This window comes from Leptidea sinapis, chromosome 9, assembly GCF_905404315.1.
Source record: "Leptidea sinapis chromosome 9, ilLepSina1.1, whole genome shotgun sequence".
NCBI lineage: Eukaryota > Metazoa > Arthropoda > Insecta > Lepidoptera > Pieridae > Leptidea > Leptidea sinapis.
This window is the reverse complement of record NC_066273.1, coordinates 2,475,902-2,501,907: the sequence shown is the minus strand read 5'-3', so window position 1 is coordinate 2,501,907 and position 26,006 is coordinate 2,475,902. Positions and strand designations below refer to the sequence as shown.

General features: G+C 37.7%; 1 protein-coding gene across 1 annotated transcript in view; it reads right to left on the bottom strand.

Moving 5' to 3' along the window:
- Positions 1-4,551: 4,551 nt before the first annotated feature.
- LOC126966217 (integrator complex subunit 4) overlaps positions 4,552-26,006 on the bottom strand; it is a 35,169-nt gene continuing 13,714 nt past the window's right edge. Inside the window, exons 10-16 of the mRNA XM_050810161.1 lie at positions 22,709-22,846; positions 20,272-20,428; positions 16,925-17,074; positions 11,960-12,159; positions 9,841-9,980; positions 7,978-8,197; positions 4,552-6,140 (exon numbers count right to left, since the gene is read on the bottom strand). Of these exons, the coding sequence (XP_050666118.1) occupies positions 5,935-6,140; positions 7,978-8,197; positions 9,841-9,980; positions 11,960-12,159; positions 16,925-17,074; positions 20,272-20,428; positions 22,709-22,846 (1,211 nt within the window). The 3' untranslated portion in view covers positions 4,552-5,934. The remainder of the gene's footprint in view (positions 6,141-7,977; positions 8,198-9,840; positions 9,981-11,959; positions 12,160-16,924; positions 17,075-20,271; positions 20,429-22,708; positions 22,847-26,006) is intronic.

Sequence of the window (26,006 nt, the reverse complement as noted above, 5' to 3'; positions counted from 1 at the left end):
CTGAATTCATAATTATGAGCGGCAGCCATCTTTGAATTCAAAAATGATCACAGAATCGTTCTCTGCACCCTCGATAACCTCGGACACGATATCCATATTGCTGAATTCATAATTATGAGCGGCGGCCATCTTTGAATTCAAAAATGATCACAGAATCGTTATCTGCACCCTCGAGAACCTCGGACACGATATCCATATTGCTGAAATCATAATTTTGTGCGGCGGCCATCTTGGATTTAAAAAATGATCAAAAAATCGTTCTCTGTACCCTCGAGAACCTCGGACACGATATCCATATTGCTGAATTCATAATTATGAGCGGCGGCCATCTTTGAATTCAAAAATGATCACAGAATCGTTCTCTGCACCCTCGAGAACCACGGACACGATATCCATATTGCTGAAATCATAATTTTGTGCGGCGGCCATCTTGGATTTCAAAAATGATCACAAAATCGTTCTCTGCACCCTCGAGAACCTCGGACACGATATCCATATTGCTGAATTCATAATTATGAGCGGCGGCCATCTTTGAATTCAAAAATAATCACAGAATCGTTATCTGCACCCTCGAGAACCTCGGACACGATATCCATATTGCTGAAATCATAATTTAGTGCGGCGGCCATCTTGGATTTAAAAAATGATCAAAAAATCGTTCTCTGCACCCTCGAGAACCTCGGACACGATATCCATATTGCTGAATTCATAATTATGAGCGGCAGCCATCTTTGAATTCAAAAATGATCACAGAATCGTTCTCTGCACCCTCGATAACCTCGGACACGATATCCATATTGCTGAATTCATAATTATGAGCGGCGGCCATCTTTGAATTCAAAAATGATCACAGAATCGTTATCTGCACCCTCGAGAACCTCGGACACGATATCCATATTGCTGAAATCATAATTTTGTGCGGCGGCCATCTTGGATTTAAAAAATGATCAAAAAATCGTTCTCTGCACCCTCGAGAACCTCGGACACGATATCCATATTGCTGAATTCATAATTATGAGCGGCGGCCATCTTTGAATTCAAAAATGATCACAGAATCGTTTTCTGCACCCTCGAGAACCTCGGACACGATATCCATATTGCTGAAATCATAATTTTGTGCGGCGGCCATCTTGGATTTCAAAAATGATCACATAATCGTTCTTTGTACCGTCGAGAACCTCGGACACGATATCCATATTGCTGAAATCATAATTTTGTGCGGCGGCCATCTTGGATTTCAAAAATGATCACAAAATCGTTCTCTGCACCCTCGAGAACCTCGGACACGATATCCATATTGCTGAATTCATAATTATGAGCGGCAGCCATCTTTGAATTCAAAAATGATCACAGAATCGTTCTCTGCACCCTCGATAACCTCGGACACGATATCCATATTGCTGAATTCATAATTATGAGCGGCGGCCATCTTTGAATTCAAAAATGATCACAGAATCGTTATCTGCACCCTCGAGAACCTCGGACACGATATCCATATTGCTGAAATCATAATTTTGTGCGGCGGCCATCTTGGATTTAAAAAATGATCAAAAAATTGTTCTCTGCACCCTCGAGAACCTCGGACACGATATCCATATTGCTGAATTCATAATTATGAGCGGCGGCCATCTTTGAATTCAAAAATGATCACAGAATCGTTCTCTGCACCCTCGAGAACCTCGGACACGATATCCATATTGCTGAAATCATAATTTTGTGCGGCGGCCATCTTGGATTTAAAAAATGATCAAAAAATCGCTCTCTGCACCCTCGAGAACCTCGGACACGATATCCATATTGCTGAATTCATAATTATGAGCGGCGGCCATCTTTGAATTCAAAAATGATCACAGAATCGTTCTCTGCACCCTCGAGAACCTCGGACACGATATCCATATTGCTGAAATCATAATTTTGTGCGGCGGCCATCTTGGATTTCAAAAATGATCACATAATCGTTCTTTGTACCGTCGAGAACCTCGGACACGATATCCATATTGCTGAAATCATAATTTTGTGCGGCGGCCATCTTGGATTTCAAAAATGATCACACAATCGTTCTCTGCACCCTCGAGAACCTCGGACACGATATCCATATTGCTGAATTCATAATTATGAGCGGCGGCCATCTTTGAATTCAAAAATAATCACAGAATCGTTATCTGCACCCTCGAGAACCTTGGACACGATATCCATATTGCTGAAATCATAATTTAGTGCGGCGGCCATCTTGGATTTAAAAAATGATCAAAAAATCGTTCTCTTCACCCTCGAGAACCTCGGACACGATATCCATATTGCTGAATTCATAATTATGAGCGGCAGCCATCTTTGAATTCAAAAATGATCACAGAATCGTTCTCTGCACCCTCGATAACCTCGGACACGATATCCATATTGCTGAATTCATAATTATGAGCGGCGGCCATCTTTGAATTCAAAAATGATCACAGAATCGTTATCTGCACCCTCGAGAACCTCGGACACGATATCCATATTGCTGAAATCATAATTTTGTGCGGCGGCCATCTTGGATTTAAAAAATGATCAAAAAATTGTTCTCTGCACCCTCGAGAACCTCGGACACGATATCCATATTGCTGAATTCATAATTATGAGCGGCGGCCATCTTTGAATTCAAAAATGATCACAGAATCGTTCTCTGCACCCTCGAGAACCTCGGACACGATATCCATATTGCTGAAATCATAATTTTGTGCGGCGGCCATCTTGGATTTCAAAAATGACCACAAAAGCGTTATCTGCACCCTCGAGAACCTCGGACACGATATCCATATTGCTGAAATCATAATTTTGTGCGGCGGTCATCTTGGATTTATCTAGCTTCCCTAAAGTACATATATACAAAAATCCCACGTGGCATAATATTCAAAATAATATTACGTAAATTTTATTTTAGTACTTTCCGACTTACATTTACCTATATATTTCAACAAATACATTGTCGCATCATCATTATTTTTTTACTATGATTCCCGCTTTATACTTGTTTGCTAAAATCTTACGTTATGTGAGCCCGAGAGACACGAACACAGTTCCTTCCTTGACAGTGGTCACGGGCGTACTACTGGCTTGAGCGAGCATGCAACCAAGGCGTCGCGTTTGGTTTATTACGAAAAAAAATAATATAAAATAATTCACAAAGTGTACTGATAAATCCCACAGTGAAAACTTATAAATACTAATAAACTATCGAATAAAATAAGTTTTGTGCTTATAGCTATCATAGTTTTATGATAATATAAGCAATTCAAATAAAAAAGTCTATTTTTCAAAAAATTAATCTATCGAGATTTTAGTCCGTAATCGTGTTTTCGAAACAGCGATAATTTAGATAAAGAAATAAAGATAAATACGTCAAAAAATTGGAACCGTAGTATTTGTAGAAGTATTTTAAGTAGATTGTTAAAAATGTTACTTTTTAGGACTATAGCGCCTTAAAACGATACTATATAAGTATTTCTGGCCATATAAGATTATTTAAGGGAGAAAAAATTGTGTAACTAGTATCCCCCGTAACCGCACACACACTAGCATAACGGTGTTTCACTTGCTAATATCAGGCCGCGGAGTCATTCTTTTTTTACACGTCCGTGGATAATTATATTCCAAACAGCCGCATTGAGATTGATTCTATTCTATTCTTCCTACTATGGCTCCTGTACCACAAGTTTGCCAATGTCACGTTAAAGTAGACCACCAAGCTTAGAGAGAGAATTTTTGTATTCTAATTTTATTGGTAGTGTTTGGTGTTAAAGATTGAACCAAGTTTTATTTTCTTATTTTACACCTGAAACAAAAATACATGCTCTTAGACTAATGAGCATACACATATATCTAATATATAAAATTCTCGTGTCATGGTGTTAAACTTTGAACTCCTCCGAAACGGCTATCTATTTTTCATCCCCCTAAATGTTAAGGGTGGTCCACACGATTTTTTTTTAATTTTTTTGACCTTTTTTTTTAAATTTGTTTGATTATGAGTCAGCATTAAAAAATACATACAACTTCACCCATCTACGATCAACAGTTACTTTTGTATCGCGATTTTAATATCGGCAATACAACGTTTGCTGGGTCAGCTAGTAATTACATAAATTATTACAAGTACTTAATGATATTTACAACTTAATCTTATTCTTTTTTATATATTTACACAAAATATTTACAAAAGAAGTGAAAACTAGGGAGAGAGGACATTTGAAGTACCCCACCCAACTTGGGCATTTCAGCAGGTATAAAATTGTACAAAGAAGGTTGCATTAAGTTGTTTAATTAAAGTTGTTGAAATAACAGTTTTATTAGAAATCTTAAATTTACAGAACCAAGGTTTTTGAGGGATTTCAGGTTGGAGTTCTCCATAAAATTTACCCTTAGAAGTTTTGGACACTTGCCACTTTGAGGGTCAGATATATAATTTAGTCTGCTTGTACCATTCTTGATCGACAGTATAAAGTATCTATGAAGTGGTTTTATAAAGAACTCGTGAAATAATTCAAAGTTTTAGGATAAACAGAAACACACTCAATAAGTTCACATATTTAATACTATTCATAATTAAATAATTTATAACAGATAGTCCTATCTTGCTCATTGTATATGTATCCATTCATCTCAGTCACAGAATATGTTCAATGTCTGAATTTTTTCTGCGATTAGTTACATGTTTTGAACATCTATTGCAAATAGTATCATCTATTGAATAACGAAATTAATTTTTTTAACAGGTAACCTGTCACGGTCACCAGTGGGTTCATCCTTTGCACAGGATGCCGGCTAGATAATGGGTACCACAACGGCGCCTATTTCTGCCGTGAAGCAGTAATGTGTTAGCATTACTGTGTTTCGGTCTGAAGGGCGCCGTAGCTAGTGAAATTACTGGGCCAGTAAGACTTGGCATCTTATGTCTCAAGGTGACGAGCACAATTATTGTAGTGCCACTCTGAATGATTTGGTTTTTCAAGAATCTCGAGCCGCACTGCATTGTTATGGGCAGGGCGTATCAAGTACCATCAGCTGAACGCCCTGCTCGTCTACTCCCTTACTGTCATAAAAAATAAATAGTAAGAATTAGTTGATACCAAGATGAAGAATGATGATTCATACCAGAATAAAAGTTAATAGAAGCTCAATAAAATGTTTGCTTTCAATTAAATTTAAATTTATTGTCGCGTTATTCCGCGCCAATTCACAACAATGCCGAAATATTAACATCACAAACTAGTTGTCCCCCGCGACTTCGTCCGCATATTATATATATATATTATTTGTTTGCTTTCTGGAGTGCTTCTCAGTTCCTCAATAAAGTGATTCTTCCTGTCTAACACCATTCTATATGACACAAATAATGTATCTTCCAATTAACATAATTTCCAAAGTCGGTTCAGTACTCCCAGAGTTAAATACTACAAAGATAACCTATTTATAATATTACTATAGATACATCAATCACAAAACTTACATACTTTATCTACACCCATGCTTTAAATCCTCTATTAAAGACTCTAGTGTAGATAAAGTCTCACTCATGTGATACTATTATCACAACTCATCAACCCACATTCGTATTTTAATACCCCTTATTATTACGCAACAGTTGCATAAATAACTATTACAAATTAAAATTTTGATAGCGTACACTTCTTTTACAAGTTTAGACTAAAAGACATCTTACTTTTACCAGTGGGAGGCTCCTATCCACAGAATGCCGGCTAGATTATGGCTGTGATGCCTTTTCTGCCGCGAAACAGTAATGTATTATTGTTGTGTTTCGGTCTAAAAGGCGTCGTAGCTAGTGAAATTAGTGGGAGACTTAACATCTTATGTCTCAAGGAATTTTATTTAAGAACCCAGAGCGGCACTACATTGTAATGGGCAGGGCGTATGAACGTCCTGCTCGTCTTAAACAATCTATATCCCTCTCTTGATCGGCTTGGGAGCGACCGTGACCCGCACGGGGCGGCACAGCTCCACCAACTGGGCCGCGTCGCGACTGCCGCCCGGTACCTCCTCGACAGACAGACACACAGATATGTCGACCCCGCACGGCTCCGTCCACACTCCGTGCGATATCAGCACTTTCGTTAGCAGCCGCACGTTCTGTGTGCCGTCCTCGTCTGAATAATATATTAATCAAACAATTATAAATAAACAAAAGTATTGACCCTCACTTCAGCTGGGATCGATTGGACGTAATTTCAGAAAACCGTTCCAAACCACAATCATGTCGTAATTGAGTTAAGAACACAAAACTGGTCACGTGATTCATATCAACGGACTGACAAGAAATGGCAGCCCTACTGTCACTCTTTAAATGACATCATGACTTAGCCCAACCCACATGTATGGAATACACTAACATTTATTAAACTTTAAACACAAATTCCTTAAAATGTGATGTTTATCAGGAACTACATCCAATTATATATTAAGCCACAACCTGAGAGAACGAGACATACCAAAATTTATGAACCATGCGTTGAACCACACGAACAGTTGGCTCAGTTGGTAAAAGCGGGTTCGAGTCCCGCATTGGTCATAATTTATTTATATAATAATAGATATACAGTACCACACAATTTAATACAAATTAGATCTTACTGTGGTTGTTTTGGTAAACAGTATCTAACTATATAAGCGACGTCTTAAGATTGACGCTAAACAACAGAAAGACACGGATTTCTAAGGGAACTTTTTTAAAACAAGTGTCCAACATGTGTTTAACATTTTTGTAATAACACCTATTGGTACCTACGTTTTATAGTTTTTGTATTATATTTTATTTTAAAAATAAAATATTATATTATGATACAAGTGAGCTAAATCGTTCATTATACACAAAGCTGTTGGTCTCACACGAGTGTCCAGTGAGCAAGTAGCTCACTAGTCTCATACGCACTTGTTCAACACACTTGCGATAAAAAAAACACCTTCTGAAGTAAAACTTGACATTTTTACAATTATTTACCACACAGAAACAAATGCGATACAAACAAAATATGACACTGCAATTATCATTTATTTTATGTTGACAGTCGTACGAATTCCTTTACTATCGCCCAAACTGACACTCATTACTAACGGCCGTTCCCAATATTCAGTCTATCTCTTACTTGAGATAAAAATCGTAACTATCGTTGACTTTTCTGTCCCAATAAACTTATCGACGTTAACTCAAGGTGAGATCCGTACGCGCTGCCTGTCAATGGGACGACGTATAGCATACCAAGCGATAGAAGTTTGTATGGAAATTGCAATTCACGCGTCCCAATATAAGGCGATAACAATGACTTGTCGGGTATATTGAGACAGCTTCAGATTATTGACAGTAGAAGATAGTAACTTCTCTCTATCTGTAGATAGTATATTGGGAACGGCCGTAAATAAACATCTTCTCTCAATCGTCATAACAGACTGCTCTAAGTGCAGAGGATGTCAGGCCGAAGACGAAACGGTCACTTACGTAACGCTGGAATGTACAGGAGGGGCCAACCAACAGACAAAAACCTCAGTGAATACAAGATCGCCCTCCGAAGTCAGCGACAACCCGCCGGACAAAGATCTCAATGACGATTGGTCCTGCACTACCCTTATGCAACCTGTTCTGGCGACCTTTGTGGGAAGCCTATTAACACTACCTCTTCCGGTACGTGGTCGCCATTCGAGGACTTTACTGCCCCAACGGGATTTTTCTTTAGAGCTATGTTCCCTGCCCACTGCCACTTCAGTTGTGTAACCATCTGGGCTATGTCAGACTTTGGTTCTTCTACGGATCTCATTTCTGATTCGATCTCGCAGGGAAACTCCGAGCATAGCCCTCTGAGCGACCACGAGCTTCCTCATAAGGCCCATAGTTAGCGAGCACCTCTGTGTTCCGTATATCATCAGTGTCAACACACACTGTGGTATTTTTGTGTGTATACCATACCGTAGTATATATAGATATAAACCAACTTGTATTAAGATGATCGAGCGGCCTCAGGTGGTCTCTGGGTGGGACCAGGGCGTGCACCCTGCGGTCAGGGTAGGCCACACGTATCCGGAGCGCGCTGGGGTCCCGCACACGGAGCACCTCGGCCTCGAAGCCCACTCCTGCGATGAGTCCGGCACAGAACCGCAGCACCGTGTCGTTGTCATTCGCCGGCTCGATGATCGTCGCTACGCACATTCGTATCTGTCAAACAACATAACGGCTTAATTTATACCATATTTGTATTTACCATTGGGAGGCTCCTTTGCACAGTATGCCGGCTAGATTATGCGTACTGCTTCACGGTAGAAAAATGTGTCGTTGTGATACCCATAATCTAGCCGGCATCCTGTGCAAAGGATCCTCCCACTCTCGTATATTTGTAAAACGTGTCGTGGTGTCCACAAACACTTCCCGTACTGAGCAGGTAGCGGTAATTCACTCGTCACCTAAACTCGGCCTTGCTCCGCACACTCCGCATTACTTCCTAGCACCACTCCGCTGCCATGCTTCGCGTCAATGGACTATAAACTTACAGCTAGCTTGCAATAGCAAATAGTAATGAAATAATTAAAATGATTGATGACTAAGAGGATGTAATATTACACTTTAAAACTTACTTAACTACAATTATTTAATCTGGAAGAACTAATTGGATAACGTTCTTTTTAGTTTGGTGATAGTGCGAAAACAGCTTACAGTGTGGACTTACAGCTCAGTGCCAAACTCTTTCTTTGTTATGCCATTAAGTGAGCTAGAAATAGCAGAAGAAGTAAAGTCACTATAATATAATACCAATGCAATGATCTTAAAGAAGCCCGGAATTGCGATCTTAAGAGTTTTGACCTATTTGGTCAATTTGTCCTTCGAAACAGGTATTGACCCGGATGTGTTGAAACAGTCATGCACAATACCACTTTTAAAAAAAGGAGATGAATCAGATATATATAATTTCACCAAATCAAAATCAAAAGGGTAAATCCACTTTCCTTGCCATATTTAGCCTATTGAAGTCAGTAATTGAGAATATGGATTGCAAAAAACATGCAACTGTTCTTTGTCTTGACATGTCCAAAGCTTTCGATATGGTAAATCACGATATTTTAATGGGAAAAATGGAAAAGTATGGCATTAGGGACCCTTACCTTGGTTTAAATCATATTTAATTGGACGCAGGCAATGTACGCAAATAAACGTGGTAAACGTAAAGCAAGAAGTACTAACTCATCAGTCATCCTATTCCAGCTGTAAAAGTGGAGCTCCTCAGGGAACTATTTTGGGTCCTTTGTTATTTATTATTTATATTATTGACTTTCAAAAAATAACTCAACACCGTTTTTTATATATTTTGCTGATGATATATCGTTTCTCATGTCCTCTAATACTGATCTCAGATAAGGAGCTTAATTTCTCTAATCTCATTGATAAGGTAGAAAGCTCTAGAATTTATAGATTTGTATATAGTATAGAATATTGTTATAGACTGAGGCGAATGGCATCAAAAAAGTTATCTTTAAATGCTGTACTTGGCTTGACAACGAAATAATTTTGTGTTAAAATTAAAATTATCTTTATTTATATTATAGAAAAAATTGAGCTATTTGTATAAGACGACCTTATACTAGGTAGGTACAGTTTTTGGTAAAGAAGTCCACCCTAATGTCGTGAGAAGAGGTAAGAGTCACGCGATAGAAAGAGAGGCAACTTCTAGGTAAATAAAAATGTAGGATAATAGCGATCTGAATTACACCTTATTGTATAACCGCAAGAGTGCGTATTTCTTTAATTGATTTTGCGGAGTGAGACTTCCGTACTTGTACTATTATATATTGTTATAATAGACTCACGTTGAGATTGGGTTTGGGGACCACGGGTAGCGGAGCGGCCATTAGCAGCGGGTGCAGCGCGCGCGCGAGCATGCTCGGCTTGAGCTCGGCGCTCGACAGCTGCTGGAACACGGCGATGGTGAACGGCTCGGGCTCCACGCCTGGTGCCACACAATATACCATTACAACCTTACTTAAACTTCACCAAGGCAACGTTCATAATAGGGTTTCATAATTAAAACTTAGAATAATAACGCTCAGAACGATAGTATCATTCATAGTTCCTGTCAATATAGAAGTTACATTAAAATGAATGTGTGGGTGAGCGTCACGTACTTACATTCACCAAAACGCACACACACAGTCAAATAATGTTGCAAGTGAATAGACATTTCCCTAAATTAGTAAATTGTGACGAATAGTAGATTATATGTAATAAGTACGAAGAAATAAAATTTTGTTGCATCAATTTTTGAAGTGAAACTTCTTTAGAATCATTGTTATTAGATACTCGATGAAACGATAAAGCGAGACGATAGAGGCGCCGTTGCCAGCTATTATTTATAAAACTATTATTCAAATCCAAGATGGACGTCGCGCAAAAATATAATTTCGTATCCGAGGTTCTCGAGGCTGCAGAGAACGAATTTGGGGTCATTTTTGAAATCCAAGATGGTCCCCGGGAAAAATTATGATTTCAACAATATGTATATCGTATCCGAGGTTCTTGATAGTTCAGCGTGCGGCCGCGAAAAAATAGAATATCTAATAATTATTAATATTGACAAAAACATTTGGTTTAGAGAACAGAACAGATTAGGATAATTAAAAAATTAAATAATATTAAAAAATTTGTTTATTAGTTTTCCAAAGAAGTTTCACTTCTGACACGTGTACCTTGTACACACAACATTTTTTCTTGTTTTAAATGTAATTGTACCTACAAATTATTTGATTGTTGGGCGAGTTATAATAATCGTGCGTTTCAATTTATTGGTGGCAAGTACCGCAGTATTGTAAACATTTGTGTGCTCCTTCATTACACTAGGCAATACCCATAATTGTTAACTCTTATGGCTGCACATGACTTTGAGAAAGACTTGTAGAGTTCTCTCTAAACTTATTTCATGTGATTTTGCAGCTCCTTCCCGAACTGTTTTAATTTAGTTTACTTTTATTGTAATAGTTTTTTTAATAACTATGGACAATGTGCTTTGTGTAATGAAAACGCGCGCTCACCCTTACTATTGGGCTGTTTTAGCTTAAGCTCAGCATAATGTCAGCTGTCAAATGACTAAAAATAGTTAATAAAATCAAATCAAAAGTTGCGCTAAACTTGAACTCAGTCGAGTTTTACGTGAGTAAAATCTGGGAGTGTAAGTACGGTGGACGGATCACAGCTTTATAATGATTCGGTGACCGTAAGGCGTGGACTAGGATTGTAAACGCTACAACCAACCCTACAATATTTGTGTTGATCATGTGACTAAGCTGCAAATGGGCATTTATTTTACTGGTTTTCTATTGGTCATCCAAAATTTATATATTAAATTGAATAGTTGTTTAGTTTAAGTTTTAGAAGAGTACTAATTTTATTAAATTCTTTTAAATAGAATATTGTTATCCCTGAAAATTCAGTATTTTGACTCCAATGTATATTTTTGGGGAGCAACTTCCAAATTTCAAATTATATTTAAATATTTTATTCGGTTCAAAATTTTCTTCAAGTCCTTCTTTGTGCACTGTGTTTTCTTCGGAATATTTTCATTGCGTTATGTTGTAATCGGCGCTCTAAGAAATCAGTGGGAGGCTTCTTTGCACAAAATGCCGGCTAGATTGCCTTGAAGCAGTAATGGGTAAGCATTACTGTGTTTCGGTCTGAAGGGTGCCGTAGCTAGTGAAATTACTGGGCAAATGAGACTTAACATCTTGTCTCAAGGTGACGAGCACAATTGTAGGGCCACTCAGAATTTTGGGTTTTTCGAGGATTCTAAGCGGCTTTGCACTGTAATGGGCAGGGCGTATCAATTACCTTCAGTTGAACGTCCTCCTCGTCTCGTCCCTTATTTTCATAAAAAAAAACAATTTTTATGAATATCGATGTATGACCGCGCCTTAAGGCACATCACACAAAACTGACCCGCGGATGCCAGCAGCCGGTCCAGCAGCTCGGCATGGTGTGTGAGCGCGGCGGCGGCAGAAAGCGCGGCGGCCGCCCCCGTCCCCGCCGCCCCCGCGCCGCCCGCGGCCGCCAGCAGGCGCGCGGCACTCACCCGCAGGGCCAGCTGCCACACGCACGCGCTCTCCTGCTCCGTCACGCCGCTGAACTGATGCTGTAGCCTGAAAATAAAGTATAAAAACTTAATTATAATTACCTTTAGGAACAATTAACAGATACATATATATATATATATACTTTTTTTGTTTATCTGAAAGAAAACATATTTTTTTCTATGACATTATTATTTTCGTTTGTCCCACCTATTCAAGGACATCCTGTTCGAAGTAAATCCATCGAACAGCATTATACATATTACAAATTTGCTTAGTTGATAATATTAATTACTTACAACCATGTGATGCCTTTAGTAAGACAGTACGCGAGTAACCATTGATCGGTCCGGTCCTAGTTACCACTAACCATTTGTCTATAACCATTACAGGACTGGTCCGAGTAACAATTTCAACCAATTAATAGTAGAAATCCGCGTACTTACAAATAGAACCATTAATTATTGTTATTTACCAAGTGTCATAGATTAATTTAGTATCTTAAGTAAATAAACACTTTTACCATAAAACCAATATAGATATCTACCCCTAAGTGCACCCCTTTTCACATCCAGTATATAACAAATATTCTTAAAAAGTTGAAAGACAAGAAGATTTCATTTACACCATTAAATATATACTTTCATTAATTAAAGCCGTGTTATTAACAAATAATTGAATAAAAATAATTAAATTATTAATATCACACATATCAATATAACGCTGTTATTGAATATTAACGAATATGGCTCTATGTGCTCGGACCTTTTGCCTGTCCGATGGACGAAGAAAAATTAACGAATGTCGCAAACGTCAGATTGAAAACTTTTATTTATTATTTTTAACAAAGTACTCATAAATGAATAAATACACTTGGAGATTATCATAAAATATAACTCAGCAATTTGAAACAATTTATTAAACCATTTAATTAAAATGGCTAAAAATCGTTTCAATTGCCTTTTCTCTGCCGGAAGTACTAACGTTACTTCCGTCAGAAAAAAATTCTGAGTTACCCCCAAGTCACACCTAAAGAAGTTTTACTTCAATAAGAACAAAACAGGTGTGTGCTTAAATCTAGCTCCATATTGATGTGTCCGAACGCACGAACCTATAACTAGATTCACATTAGTAGGTTTCTGCCACCACCACTTATCTTAAACAATTATCATATTCAGAAACGGAAAATCTACTGTAACCTACTCACTAAGAATTACACACACACACACACACACATACATTCACATTTAATTTTTATTTTTTTAAATTTGTTTCGTTTGTCATTGTCATTTGTCGAGGAATCACTGACCCCGAAGATACAGTTTTAACTAGTTTCGGGGTCAGAGGTCTTTTAATATCACTGCAAAACCGCAAGGGATGCTGGTCATTCCGTAACTAGATATTGCATATTTTCGGTTCGTTCGAGTTAAAATGTCCGATGACTTTATCGAGTTAGTACAGCAATATAGAGTACTGTATGACGCTTAATGTAAAGTATCTAGACTGAAGATAGGTCTCACACTTTTACAACTACAATAGTATCAGGAATAGTAGTTGTTACCATTATTTTAGTAACATATCTTTGTGCTCCGCAAATCGTGACTCACTATCGTGAATCACTGATGCTGCGTCAACCCAGTCACGAAAACAGAGCAACAGCTGACGATCCAGCCAGTCAAGAAAACGAAGGTTTCACTGGAAATACGAACCAGTTGTCTCAACTTTGACCAACAATAGCCCCCAAGAAACCCGCCAAACGATCACAAGGGTAAACTCAAAAGGAAGTTGATTCCTCTGGTGTTGCAAGAGGGTGTGGGCGGCGTTGATCACTTAACACCAGGTGACCCGTACGCTCGTTTCTCGTGTCGCCCGTACTTCCTATTCCATAAAATAAAAAAGTACAGAGTAACTAATCGCACCCTATCTATGTCGGTTAACTGTCTAATTTTTTTAACGGCATATGCTGCAGAACTTAGCTCAAGAAAGTTAGCCCCCCAGATTTTTTTTTATTTTTTTTTATTACATCGTTAGTTCGCCATTTGTTCTTGATTGTTCTCTATAAACATTTGTTTGTTCTCGATTTTTTTTTAAATTTGCAATTCATTAAAATTGGTTAGGTTAGGTTATGTTAGAACAGTTAAAACAACGCACGAGCCGAGCGTAGCGTGCCACGGCAGCGGCCGGCGAGTGCCAGAACCAAATAGTAGGCGTTTCCCCCCATTTTTTATTAATTGTTTTTAAATAAACAACAAAAGAACAAACAATTATTTATAGCGAACAATTAAGAACAAACTACGAACTAACGATATGCGATATTGAAAATTCAAAAATAGAAAAAAATTTTTTTTGGGGGGCTAAGTTTTACCACTTCTCCGTTTAATAAAATATTCGCATCTACATTTTTTACATTTGGTGCGGTAAATTTAATATATTTAGTTTCATGACTATTTAACAATAACTTAATTGCGCTAAACCAGTACACGATGTCAGATAGAGTATTGTTTACTTCGTCATATAACTCTTTTCACTTTGAATTTGAATGAAGTGTCATCCGCAAACAATACTACCTTGTTTTTTTTATCTACAATGTTAGGTAGATCATTTATATAAATTAGGAAGAGGAAGTGTCCAAGAATATACCCTTGTGGTACCCCCATACCGAGAGGAATCTCAGGAGATTTCCTGCTATTCACATCGACCCTCTGAATCCTATTTATTACATTTTTGATAATGTTTTGTATGTTTTGTAGCACATTGAGGAATTTTCTAGAAACTGTGACATTCATAATGTTAACACGAGGAACAAACATAAACTTGTTATGCCTACTATGATCCCAGAAAATGTACAAAACAAATGTGTTACGAAATTTAAAAGAATTGTTAAAAAACGTTTGTGTGGGAAAGGTTATTATAGCATAAACGATTTTCTTAATGACACCACGGACTGGGATTAAAGCGAACACCCTCAGGCTCTTTAATTATTAATGTTTATTGTACGATATTACATTGTAATCCATATTTTATATAAATAAAAAAAAGCCCGCTGAGTTTCTTGCGCCCATTCTTCTCAGGTCTGAGGCAGTCTCTTTTGAATGGGTGGTAGATTTTGACGTTCAATAAGTGATTATAAATCCTATTTTGAATAAAAATATTTGAATTTGAATATTATTTAAATATGAGATCAGAAGATCGAGCGCAGATCTTCTTATACCATAAGACCACGTGACATAGCCTACTGGCCAGTGTTGAATGTTGAATATAATCAAAAGCCTAAGATAAATCACAGGAGATACCAACTGCATTCTGTGATTCCTCCCAGGCCTCAAAAATATTCCTGATGAGTTCAACTCGTCGTTCGTTGCCCGTCCCGACCAGACGTGTTGCGTGAACTTATTAAATTCTATATTCTTAAGAATATAGAATTTAATAATAAATAATAATAATTTAATAATAAATTAATTTGCTAAATTCAAACATTATTGATTAAAAGCGTGTAATTTGTGAATTGTGAACAACGATATACAAGGAAGGATTACGCCACATGAGGGCGTCTCTACGCCAGAAAGGAACAGCACCCATTTCCGTCTCACTCTTACCTGCACCTTCGCATAAACTGCAAACTCGTGCCTACGTAAGAAGATGCGTTAACATTTATCTTGCTACTGGCCTGAAAATGATTAGTTCACCTACTGGAACAGGTTCTCAATCCCAGCCAAACCTATCTACTCTCTCTGATAATGACTCTCATATCACCCAAAGAAGAACTCAAAAAATTGAAAAAAGGAAGCAACCAGATGATCGCAGTTGTGACTGTGCTGTTGACGTACCAACCCTGAAAGGAGAAATAAAAAATCCCACAAAAATACTTGAGGAATTTATGTGCGGCAGTCGACAATCTACCGCGAAAATGTCCGACAGTATATCAGACCTTAAAAGTGAAGTAAAAGTATGAAGGAATCTCAGGAAACAAATATGAGCACAATTAACAATAACGTGACTGATGTTAAAGCGCAAAATGTAAAAATGAATCTATCAATAACTAATCTATCCAAGGAACAGAACCAATTGAAGTCCAGTCTTCTAAAACTTGAGAAAAGAGTAGATATTGGTGAGAAAAATCTCGAATTTTTGGAAAATGACATTAGTAAACTAATAGTTTCTTCAATTCCATCTACAAGTCACACTGGATCGCAGCCACTGGTAAATTAAGAGTTACTGATGGAATTTCAATAACGTATTAGAAGACAGAGGAACTTAATTTTTGTTGGAGTGGCTGAGCAAAAATGTAAGAATGCTGAATAGCGACACATTAAAGATGATTTCGATTTGATGAAAATACTTAAAGGTTTTCAAGACATACCTACCCCTATAAAAATTCACCGCATTGGAAAGTACAGTGAGTCAAAAAACCGTGGAATCAACATCTCTTTTAGTAAAAAGAAACTGTCAAACGACTACTAACGCTCAAAAGATAATCTGCCAAGTGGTATTAAAATGTATTCGGATAATTCTCCTAACCAGCAGAAACAGTTGAATAACCTGCGAGACGAGCTAAATCGCCGCATTGGAGAGGATTAGAATAACCTTACTATTAAATATATTAAAGGGATACCGAAAATCATCTCCACTGAACCAAAAAATCCACCCTACTCATGCATTAAGAAGACCATTAATTACCAAATTATTTGCAACTATTCTGAAGTTAATAAAATTAAATCCTGCCTATACTTCCTATATCTTTTTTAATTTATTTTGTTTAAGCTGTTTTAATTTAATACATTTACAATTGTAATTAGGTGGGGGACCAGTGTCACAGGTGTGATATAGTAGGTACCTCAGACAATACGCGGTCAGCTGCTGGAGCGCGTGCGGCGAGGGCGCCGGCCGCGGCGTGTTTAGGGCGTAGTGCAGCGCCACGGCGCAGCGGCAGAACAGCGCCGTGAAGTTGGCAGCGCCCGACACCAGCGGCTCCATCTCAGACAGCCTGCGAGGTACGGAGTGGTGTTTGTTACAGGGAACATTTACGAACCATGCGGCAGTCGAACGGGTTGCTCATTTGATAAGAGCGCTCGTTTATACATTTTGGTTACAAATTTAACTTCTACGGGTTACATTTTTTTACTCATATTAAAGATCAATGGCTTTACAAATATACTTTGCATAAAGATATACTTGAGAATAAACCAAAAATTTATATATTCTTGGTTTATTCTTTAATGTTCAGCCATATTAAAGTTTTTTTTTTCAAATAGACTAAGCGTTATTGTGTCGTCATTACAAATATTTAATTTAAATGAATCTACCAAATGTACGGAAAAAGTAGAGTTTGTAAGAATAAAACGAGAAACTCAACGGCCATTTTTTAATCAATAAGTATTTTACAATGTTCTGCATCCAATATATGAATCATGTTCAAAGCAAAAAAAGGGACCTGAAGGATTTGCAACAATTTCATTGTGAGCGAATACCGCAAGATGACATAAACAGTCTCATTAAATCAATGAATAATCGTTGCCGACAAGTTCTGAATAGCAGAGGAGGCCATACTTTGTATTAAATTATCCTATTCTTTCACAATAAATTCATTTGCTTTAGAAATTTCAATTTGTTAATAAAATGTTCAGTTTCTTATGTACCTTGTAAATAGCTTTATGTTTTATGATAGATTAATTTATAATATGTACCTAGCTGTAAGTTTTCTAAAGTTTTAAAATAAAAATAAATAAAATAAATTATAGTATATTGAATGCATCAACCTTTATCTTGCATATAGCAGTATCAATATAAGCGAAAATGCATAAAAAAACGATCAATTATCATCCAAAATATCCAATGAGTTCTGTACCAAAGTACAATACCTAGTTTTGCCATAAATACTGAAACAAAGAAGAAAAATTTGTAATGCAAATAACATTTATTACCTTTACAGTGTGTTAGTTTAATACATAAATATAAAACAATTTAAAATATAAAAAGCTTATTCAAAGTGGAAGATGGAGACCCCATTGGCTGCAATACAGTCCTTTAAACATTGAGGCCAGTTATCAATAGAAGCACGCACTCTTTCTATGAGAAAATTCTTCACTGGCAATCGTACGTATCGTTTTAGGGACTCCAAATTATCATAGCGTTTAGAGCAAGCTAGAACTCTAAAACTGCCCATAGATCATAATCCAGCGGATTAAAATCGGGACTATACGACGGCCAGTTTTCAGCTCTGATGAAGTCCGAAACGTTCGTTTCCAACCAACACTGCGTAGACCGAGCTTTATGACCCGGCGCCGAGTATTGCTGGAAGGACCATTCTTGGTTATCGAACATGTGTTGTTATGGGGCTCCACTACCTTCTCAAGAATGGTATCTTGATACACGTGTGGCAATCTTTTGATACCTTTTTCACAAAAGTATGGCTCAGTCACTCCTTCACAGCTAATACCCCATCAAACCATCACTGAAATCGGATAGTGCCCACTCTGTCGAATAATTGGGAAGCTACTTAGAGCTTTGAGCATAAATAAGGTCATATTGTTTGTTAAAATGTTGCTCAATTGTAAAAAAATTCTCATCCGTAAGCAAAATTTTTCTATGACCTCCTTTTGCGTATCGCTTCAGTAGTTGTATCAATTTTACCACCCTTTTCTTTTTTAAAGTATCAGTTAAGAAATCACCAGTACGTCTTTTTCGCCTTTTTTTCTCTCCTTTATTAATTGTGGTTGCAGCATTCTCCTTTTTTCCTTTAACTTCTTTAGTATAAATTCCGCAATATATACATCTTTGAGGTTTTCTTCGTTTCATTACTACTTTTTTCTTCCATTCGTTCACAAAAGAAAATATAATTGGCCTTGGTTTGTTCTTTGACTTTTCCAATACGAAAATATTTATTTACCTGACTTTCCTCGATATTTATATTTAGTCCGGATTTGAAGATATTTTTCACTTTATGTATTAGATCTTGAGTAGATTTACCATTTTCCTTCAATTCGGAAATAATTAAATTGATTTGTTTGTTTTCCCTTTTCAGAGTTTCTATCTCTTTCTCAAGATTTTCTAACTTTATTTTAAGGATTTTATTTTCTGCTATGATAGATTGTAGGCTTTCATCCATTATTTCCGTTATTATTTTAGTTATGGAGTCTGTCAGTTCTGTTGTTTGTTTTTTGCATTTCATTTTTCATTGTTTTAATTTTTTTTTTAATTTTTAAGTTGGAAACAGAAGATAGGTTTAATGTGTAATAGACAAAAACTCAATGGTCTCTTTGACAAGGCTGTATGGATGATTTGCCTTGGCCTATACCCTTTTGAAGGACTATAAAATCTACGCTGTATGGGCCGCAAACGGGTAGGTCGGTACGATTTTTAATAAGAAGATTGATTTTTTTTTTATTGAATAGGAGGACAAACGAGCGTACGGGTCACCTGTTGTTAAGTGATCACCGCCGCCCACAATCTCTTGCAATAATTAATGAAATGTTATTGTTAATTTCTCCTTTATTTATATTTAATATCTGTTTTAGTGCGTAGTAATTTTAGGATTTTACGATATTTCTAAAAAACACTGTGCGTTAAGTATTTAAAGTTAAATAGCTTTTTGTATGGATATTGTATGCATAGATTATAAATCCTATTAAGCCAGAAGGTATGTATTGATAAATTGTGCCTTACCCTATGCTCATTCGCGTTCTGTTCCTTTCGGCTTTTGATTCCTGAACCAATTATTATTGTTTTTTGTTGTTGATTATTGAAAACCCAATAATTCTGAGCGACACCACAATTACGCACGTCAACTTTCTCATTTGCCCAATTATTTTATTAGCTACGGCGCTAAACACAATAATTTTTACACATTTATGCTTCACGGCGCCTTTATGGTACCCATAATTGGACGTAATTCTAGAAAAACGATCCATACCACAATCATGTCGTAATTGAGTTAAGAACACAAAACTAGTCACGTGATTCATATTAACGGACTGTCAAAAAATGACAGCCCTACTGTCACTCTTTAAATGACATCATGGCTTAGTAGCCAAACCCACATATTGTATAGAATACACTAATATTTATTAAACTTCAAACACGAATTCCTTAAAATATGATGTTTGTGGCTTGGAACGTTTTTCAGGAACAACGTCCAATTGAGCCTCCCCCTGGTGAACATATTAATATGACGGCTGTAGTTACTTGTTGAGCTGCTCCTCGGCCGCCTGCAGCATCTTGAGCCGCACGGTGGCCGACAGCGTCACGTTGTCCACGTGCTGCAGCACAGTGTCCAGGAAGCGACGCACCGCGCGGTCGTCTGTCCCGGCCGCAGCCCGCTCGCTCGACACCTGGCTGCCGCCTGCTCCGCGACAGATAATGTTCATTATTAGATCATTTATACGTCTAGATCACTGTTTCTCAACCTTATTTTGATCACCGCCCACTTTGAGAATATGTTTTTTTCTAGAGTATTTTCGTGTATTTTTTTGACTATATTTTTTAATCTACCCACGCCCCATCTGCGCCATCTCAATGCCCCCTAATTTGTCTCTGGGTCTTCTACTGCCCCCCCGAAAGTCTCAAACGCCCACAAGGGGGCGTTATCGCCCACGTTGAGAACCTATAGTCTAGATAGTCTCTTACTGTTATACAACCGATAATAGTACATTATTGCAAAGGCCGGGAAATAGGCAATTGCAGGTCGAGTATGAGTTTCTAACTTCACTAAATACGAGACAGGCAACTGCCATTTCCCACCGAGGCATATATAGTGCTTTTCTCAAAAGAATGCAGGAAAATAAAACACACTTTTTATATATAATATAAATTAAAAGTAGTTAAATTCCAATAATTTTTCAAGTTTATGCCGTTTTTAACATTAACTGTACATTTTCAGCATGGAATAAATTGCCCATAATGTTTTTGGCTTTTTGATGGCTTTTTAGTTTTAAAAATCTCATAAAAATACGCCAATAATACTGTTTTACAGAAAATGTTCACTTTTTTCTCGTTTTTCCAATTCATAAAATTTTCATATACTTTCATGTATTTTTCTTTTGACTTCGCTGAAAACAGGTTTTCAATTGTCAATTTGCCTTATGATCATAAATCTGGTTGAGTACAATCAATCTCCATTTCACTCTCTGAACCGTTGGAACTCATTTTAATTATTATTAAATTTATATTTATAAAGTAGTATATAGTAGAAGTATATAATAAATCAAGACGAATTTTTAGCTTTGCCGCCAATTTTTTTTATCACCTGTGCCGACAGGCAAACGCAAAGAGACTATGGTATGCCAAGAATGACAAAAGAGATCCGATCAAAGAGTATTTAATAACCCCAGCACGCCGTTTCATACAACATTGCAGGAACGTTGTAATGTTCCAAATTCAAAAAACGTTCCTGCAATGGATTTGATTGTCTTTGTCTGAAAATTCGATACTTCTCGTATTTAATTTTTCGAAAATAATGACAACATTTCCATGCATGTTTGAGAATAAACACGTTAGTGTACGTGACGAACTACGTCTTATACTCACATTTTGTGCGACACTTTATAGTAGTGTGTGTGCATTCCTCAAAATAGAGGTTAATTCTAAACACAATTTTTTTCGACGTTTCACAGCGGTCATAGTCTATCTAGATGTATAAATGATATAAGTGTTTACTAAAACATGTATGAGTGTGTACCAACCAGAGTACACAGCTAAGAAGTAAAACTTATTTATGACATACCATATTTCTACTATTTGCAACTTCCCAGAAATTGGATAGATAAAGCTCTGTGCTCTAACCAACTGAGCTAACCGTTCGAGTGACGTATCGTCATAAAATCTTGTATGCTTTGTTCAACTCTCAGGTTGTGGCTTCATCTACAGGATCTACCTTACAGTTGATACTGCTCAACCCCAATATTTGCATATTAGGAAATTGACTTGAGATGTCGCTCTTGTAAATCTAAACAATATGTTATGTTTTTAAAGTGATAACCCTCACTTCTAGGATTAATACACATTTTTTTTTTACTATTACTACTTTTAATACTACTTTAACTTCATACTAGAGCGCCCGAATCGACATACGCACACATACACACGAATTAGACGGCCGCTAAGCAATCTTGGGAAGACAAAAGTATTGAGTGCCACGACGAACGCCGCCGAGACTATTCTATCCAGTGACCTGTATAAATACCACTGGACAGACTGTTCCATATGTTTGACAGCAAATTTTTTGTGCCTTTTTGAAGCGCCACTCGCGAGCGTCCAGAGACCTAATTTTGACGTATTATACAAATGGCTGCGAAGGAACGTACAATACTCTGAAGTATTTTTACATTTTGAATTAATTTCTTTTGTTCTTCGTGTTATTTATACTTCAAGAATCAACGTAGTAAAGTACACAATTTTGTTTTGTAAATAGTTTCCCACCATCTATGTTGTCCACTAAGTTGTCATCACTAGGTTTAGTACCGAAGACTCTCGCTACATGGCCAACAGCGCCAAAATGGCGAATATCAAACAGGCACAAATGCACTTTGACAGCCGTCAGTCCAGTGGTACGCTCCGCCCAGACGTATAGGTGAACATTGATGAGACTGGTGATTCACGCTACTGTTCTCTTAGATCAACTCACCGATAGGCAGCGGTGGCACCAGATGCGGCATGGTGTCGCGCAGGTACGTGTAGTGCTTCACCGTGTGCTCTTCAAACAGCGGCAGCATCGTGGTGCAATGCTGCGCCGCGTTCAGCACCAGAATCAGTACACACATGTCTGTGGCCAGCTAAGGGTCGCTTCACGAGTGATATTACCTAACAATATCAATGTAAATCTACTTTCCTTTTCATTCTAATAAAATTTCTAGTCAATCTACTTTCATCCATCCCCTTAGCCCTAAAAACTTGTGCAGTCAAAGAATTTTCATCCACCCTATTAGCTCCAAAAATTGTGCAGTCCAATCTAGATTCATCCATCCCATTAGCTGCAAAATTTTTGTAGTAAGTCTACTGTCCACGCCATTAGCTCTCAAAACTTGTGCAGTCAGAAAATTTTCATCTACCCTATTGGCTCCAAAAAATTGTGCAGTCCAATCTACATTCATCCATCCCATTAGCTGCAAATTTTTTGTAGTAAGTCTACTGTCCACGGTATAAAAACTTATGCATTCAAACAATTTTCATCTAACCTATTGGCCCCAAAGCATTGAGCAGTCCAATCTACATTAATCCAGCCCAAAAGCTGCAAACTTTTTGTAGTAAGTCTACTGTCCACGCCATTAGCTATAAAAACTTATGCATTCAAACAATTTTCATCTACCCTGTTGGCTCCAAAACATTGTGCAGTCCAAACTACATTCATCCAGCCCGATAGCTGCAAACTTTTTGTAGTAAGTCTACTGTCCACGCCATTAGCTATAAAAACTTATGCATTCAAACAATTTTCATCTACCCTGTTGGCTCCAAAACATTGTGCAGTCCAAACTACATTCATCCAGCCCAATAGCTGCAAACTTTTTGTAGTAAGTCTACTGTCCACGCCATTAGCTATAAAAACTTATGCATTCAAACAATTTTCATCTACCCTGTTGGCTCCAAAACATTGTGCAGTCCAAACTACATTCATCCAGCCCAATAGCTGCAAACTTTTTGTAGTAAGTCTACTGTCCACGCCATTAGCTATAAAAACTTATGCATTCAAACAATTTTCATCTACCCTGTTGGCTCCAAAACATTGTGCAGTCCAAACTACATTCATCCAGCCCAATAGCTGCAAACTTTTTGTAGTAAGTCTACTGTCCACGCCATTAACTATAAAAACTTATGCATTCAAACAATTTTCATCTACCCTGTTGGCTCCAAAACATTGTGCAGTCCAAACTAGTCATCCAGCCCATTAGCTGCAAACTTTTTGTAGTAAGTCTACTGTCCACGCCATTAGCTATAAAAACTTCTGCATTCAAACAATTTTCATCTACCCTATTGGCTCCAAAAAACTGTGCAGTCCAATCTACATTCATCCATCCCATTAGCTGCAAATTTTTTGTAGTAAGTCTTCTGTCCATGCCATTACCTCTAAAAACTTGTGCAGTGAAACAATTTTCATCTACCCTATTTTCTCCAAAAATTGTGCAGTCCAATCTACATTCATCCATCCCATTAGCTGCAAATGTTTTGTAGTAAGTCTACTGTCCACGCCATTAACTATAAAAACTTATGCATTCAAACAATTTTCATCTACCCTATTGGCTCCAAAAAACTGTGCAGTCCAATCTACATTCATCCATCCCATTAGCTGCAATTTTTTTGTAGTAAGTCTACTGTCCACGGTATAAAAACTTATGCATTCAAACAATTTTCATCTAACCTATTGGCCCCAAAGCATTGAGCAGTCCAATCTACATTCATCCAGCCCAATAGCTGCAAACTTTTTGTAGTACGAGGGGCGGTCAAAAAGTTCGCGGAATGGCGGGGTTGGCGGGGGTGAGGTCGCTCCTCCAGGTAGCCGCTACTTGAGTAACTCATAATTACTATATATGCCAATTTCTAGCCTAATTGGGTCATTAGCTTTCGAGTTACAAACGAGTGAACAAGTAAATCGGGAACAAACTAGCCACTATGGAGAAAATTGAACATCGCGCCGTCGTAAAGTTCCTCACCAAACAAGGAAAAACGCCTCAAACTATTTTGCAAGAGATGTTAGCTGTTTACGGAGACTCTGCTCCTGGTAAAACCATGATTTACAAATGGCACGGCCTTTTCAAGCAAGGAAGGGAGTCAATTGAAGATGATCCTCGACCTGGACGGCCCATTGAGGCCACTACGCCGGAAATCATTGAAAAAGTTGAAAAACTTGTATTGGAAGACGGAAGGTTGAAGAAGAAACAACTTGCAGCATCAGTTGGAGTATCAGAAACCACAATTTTAAATATTCTTCATCAACATCTTGGCATGAGTAAAGTGTGTTCAAGGTGGGTCCCGAGAATGCTCACGCCGCTGCAAAAACGTGAGCGCGTCAACTGTTCCCGCGAGTATTTGGACCGCTGTGGAGAAGTTAGGGAAGAAATTATGGCCCGAATTGTAACCGGTGATGAAACTTGGGTTCACCACTATGAGCCTGAGTCAAAGCAGGAGTCGATGCAGTGGCACAAAAAAGGCACACCACCCCCAAAAAAATTTAAAGTGTCGCAATCGGCCGGAAAGATCATGGCGACTATTTTTTGGGATACTGAAGGTATTCTTTTGATCGATTATAAAGAACGTGGTGTTTCTATAACGGGAGAGTACTACGCTTCCCTATTGGACCGATTAAAAGAAGCTATTAAAGAAAAAAGAAGAGGAAAACTGACAAAAGGTGTACTCCTTTTGCACGACAACGCGCCCGTTCACACGAGTCATGTTGCGACGGCTGCCATTCATCGATGCGGTTTTGAACAACTACGCCATCCACCCTACAGTCCAGACCTGGCCCCTAGCGATTTTTATTTATTCCCAAAGATGAAGAAAGAGCTGCGTGGAAAAAAATTTAGAGACGATGATGAAGTCAAGTCGGCGATTTCGGCGTATTTTGACGCCCAAGACAAAACCTATTTTTTCGACGGTATTAATAAGTTATATGCCAGATCCCAAAAATGTATTCGTGTTAAGGGGGAATATATTGAAAAGGAAAAATAACATAATGTATCATTTCATCTTTTTTCCCAGTCATTCCGCGAACTTTTTGACCTCCCCTCGTAAGTCTACTGTCCACGCCATTACCTCTTAAAACTTGTGTAGTCAATCAATTTTCATCTACTTTAATCTATCCATTAGCTCTAAATATTTGGGCTGTCAATATACTGCCATCCATCCCATTTGCTCTAGAAAGTGTTTTCTATAAGGTTTGCATCTTCTAATACAGTATTGTTAATTGGAGTAATTACCTTTCATAAATGAAT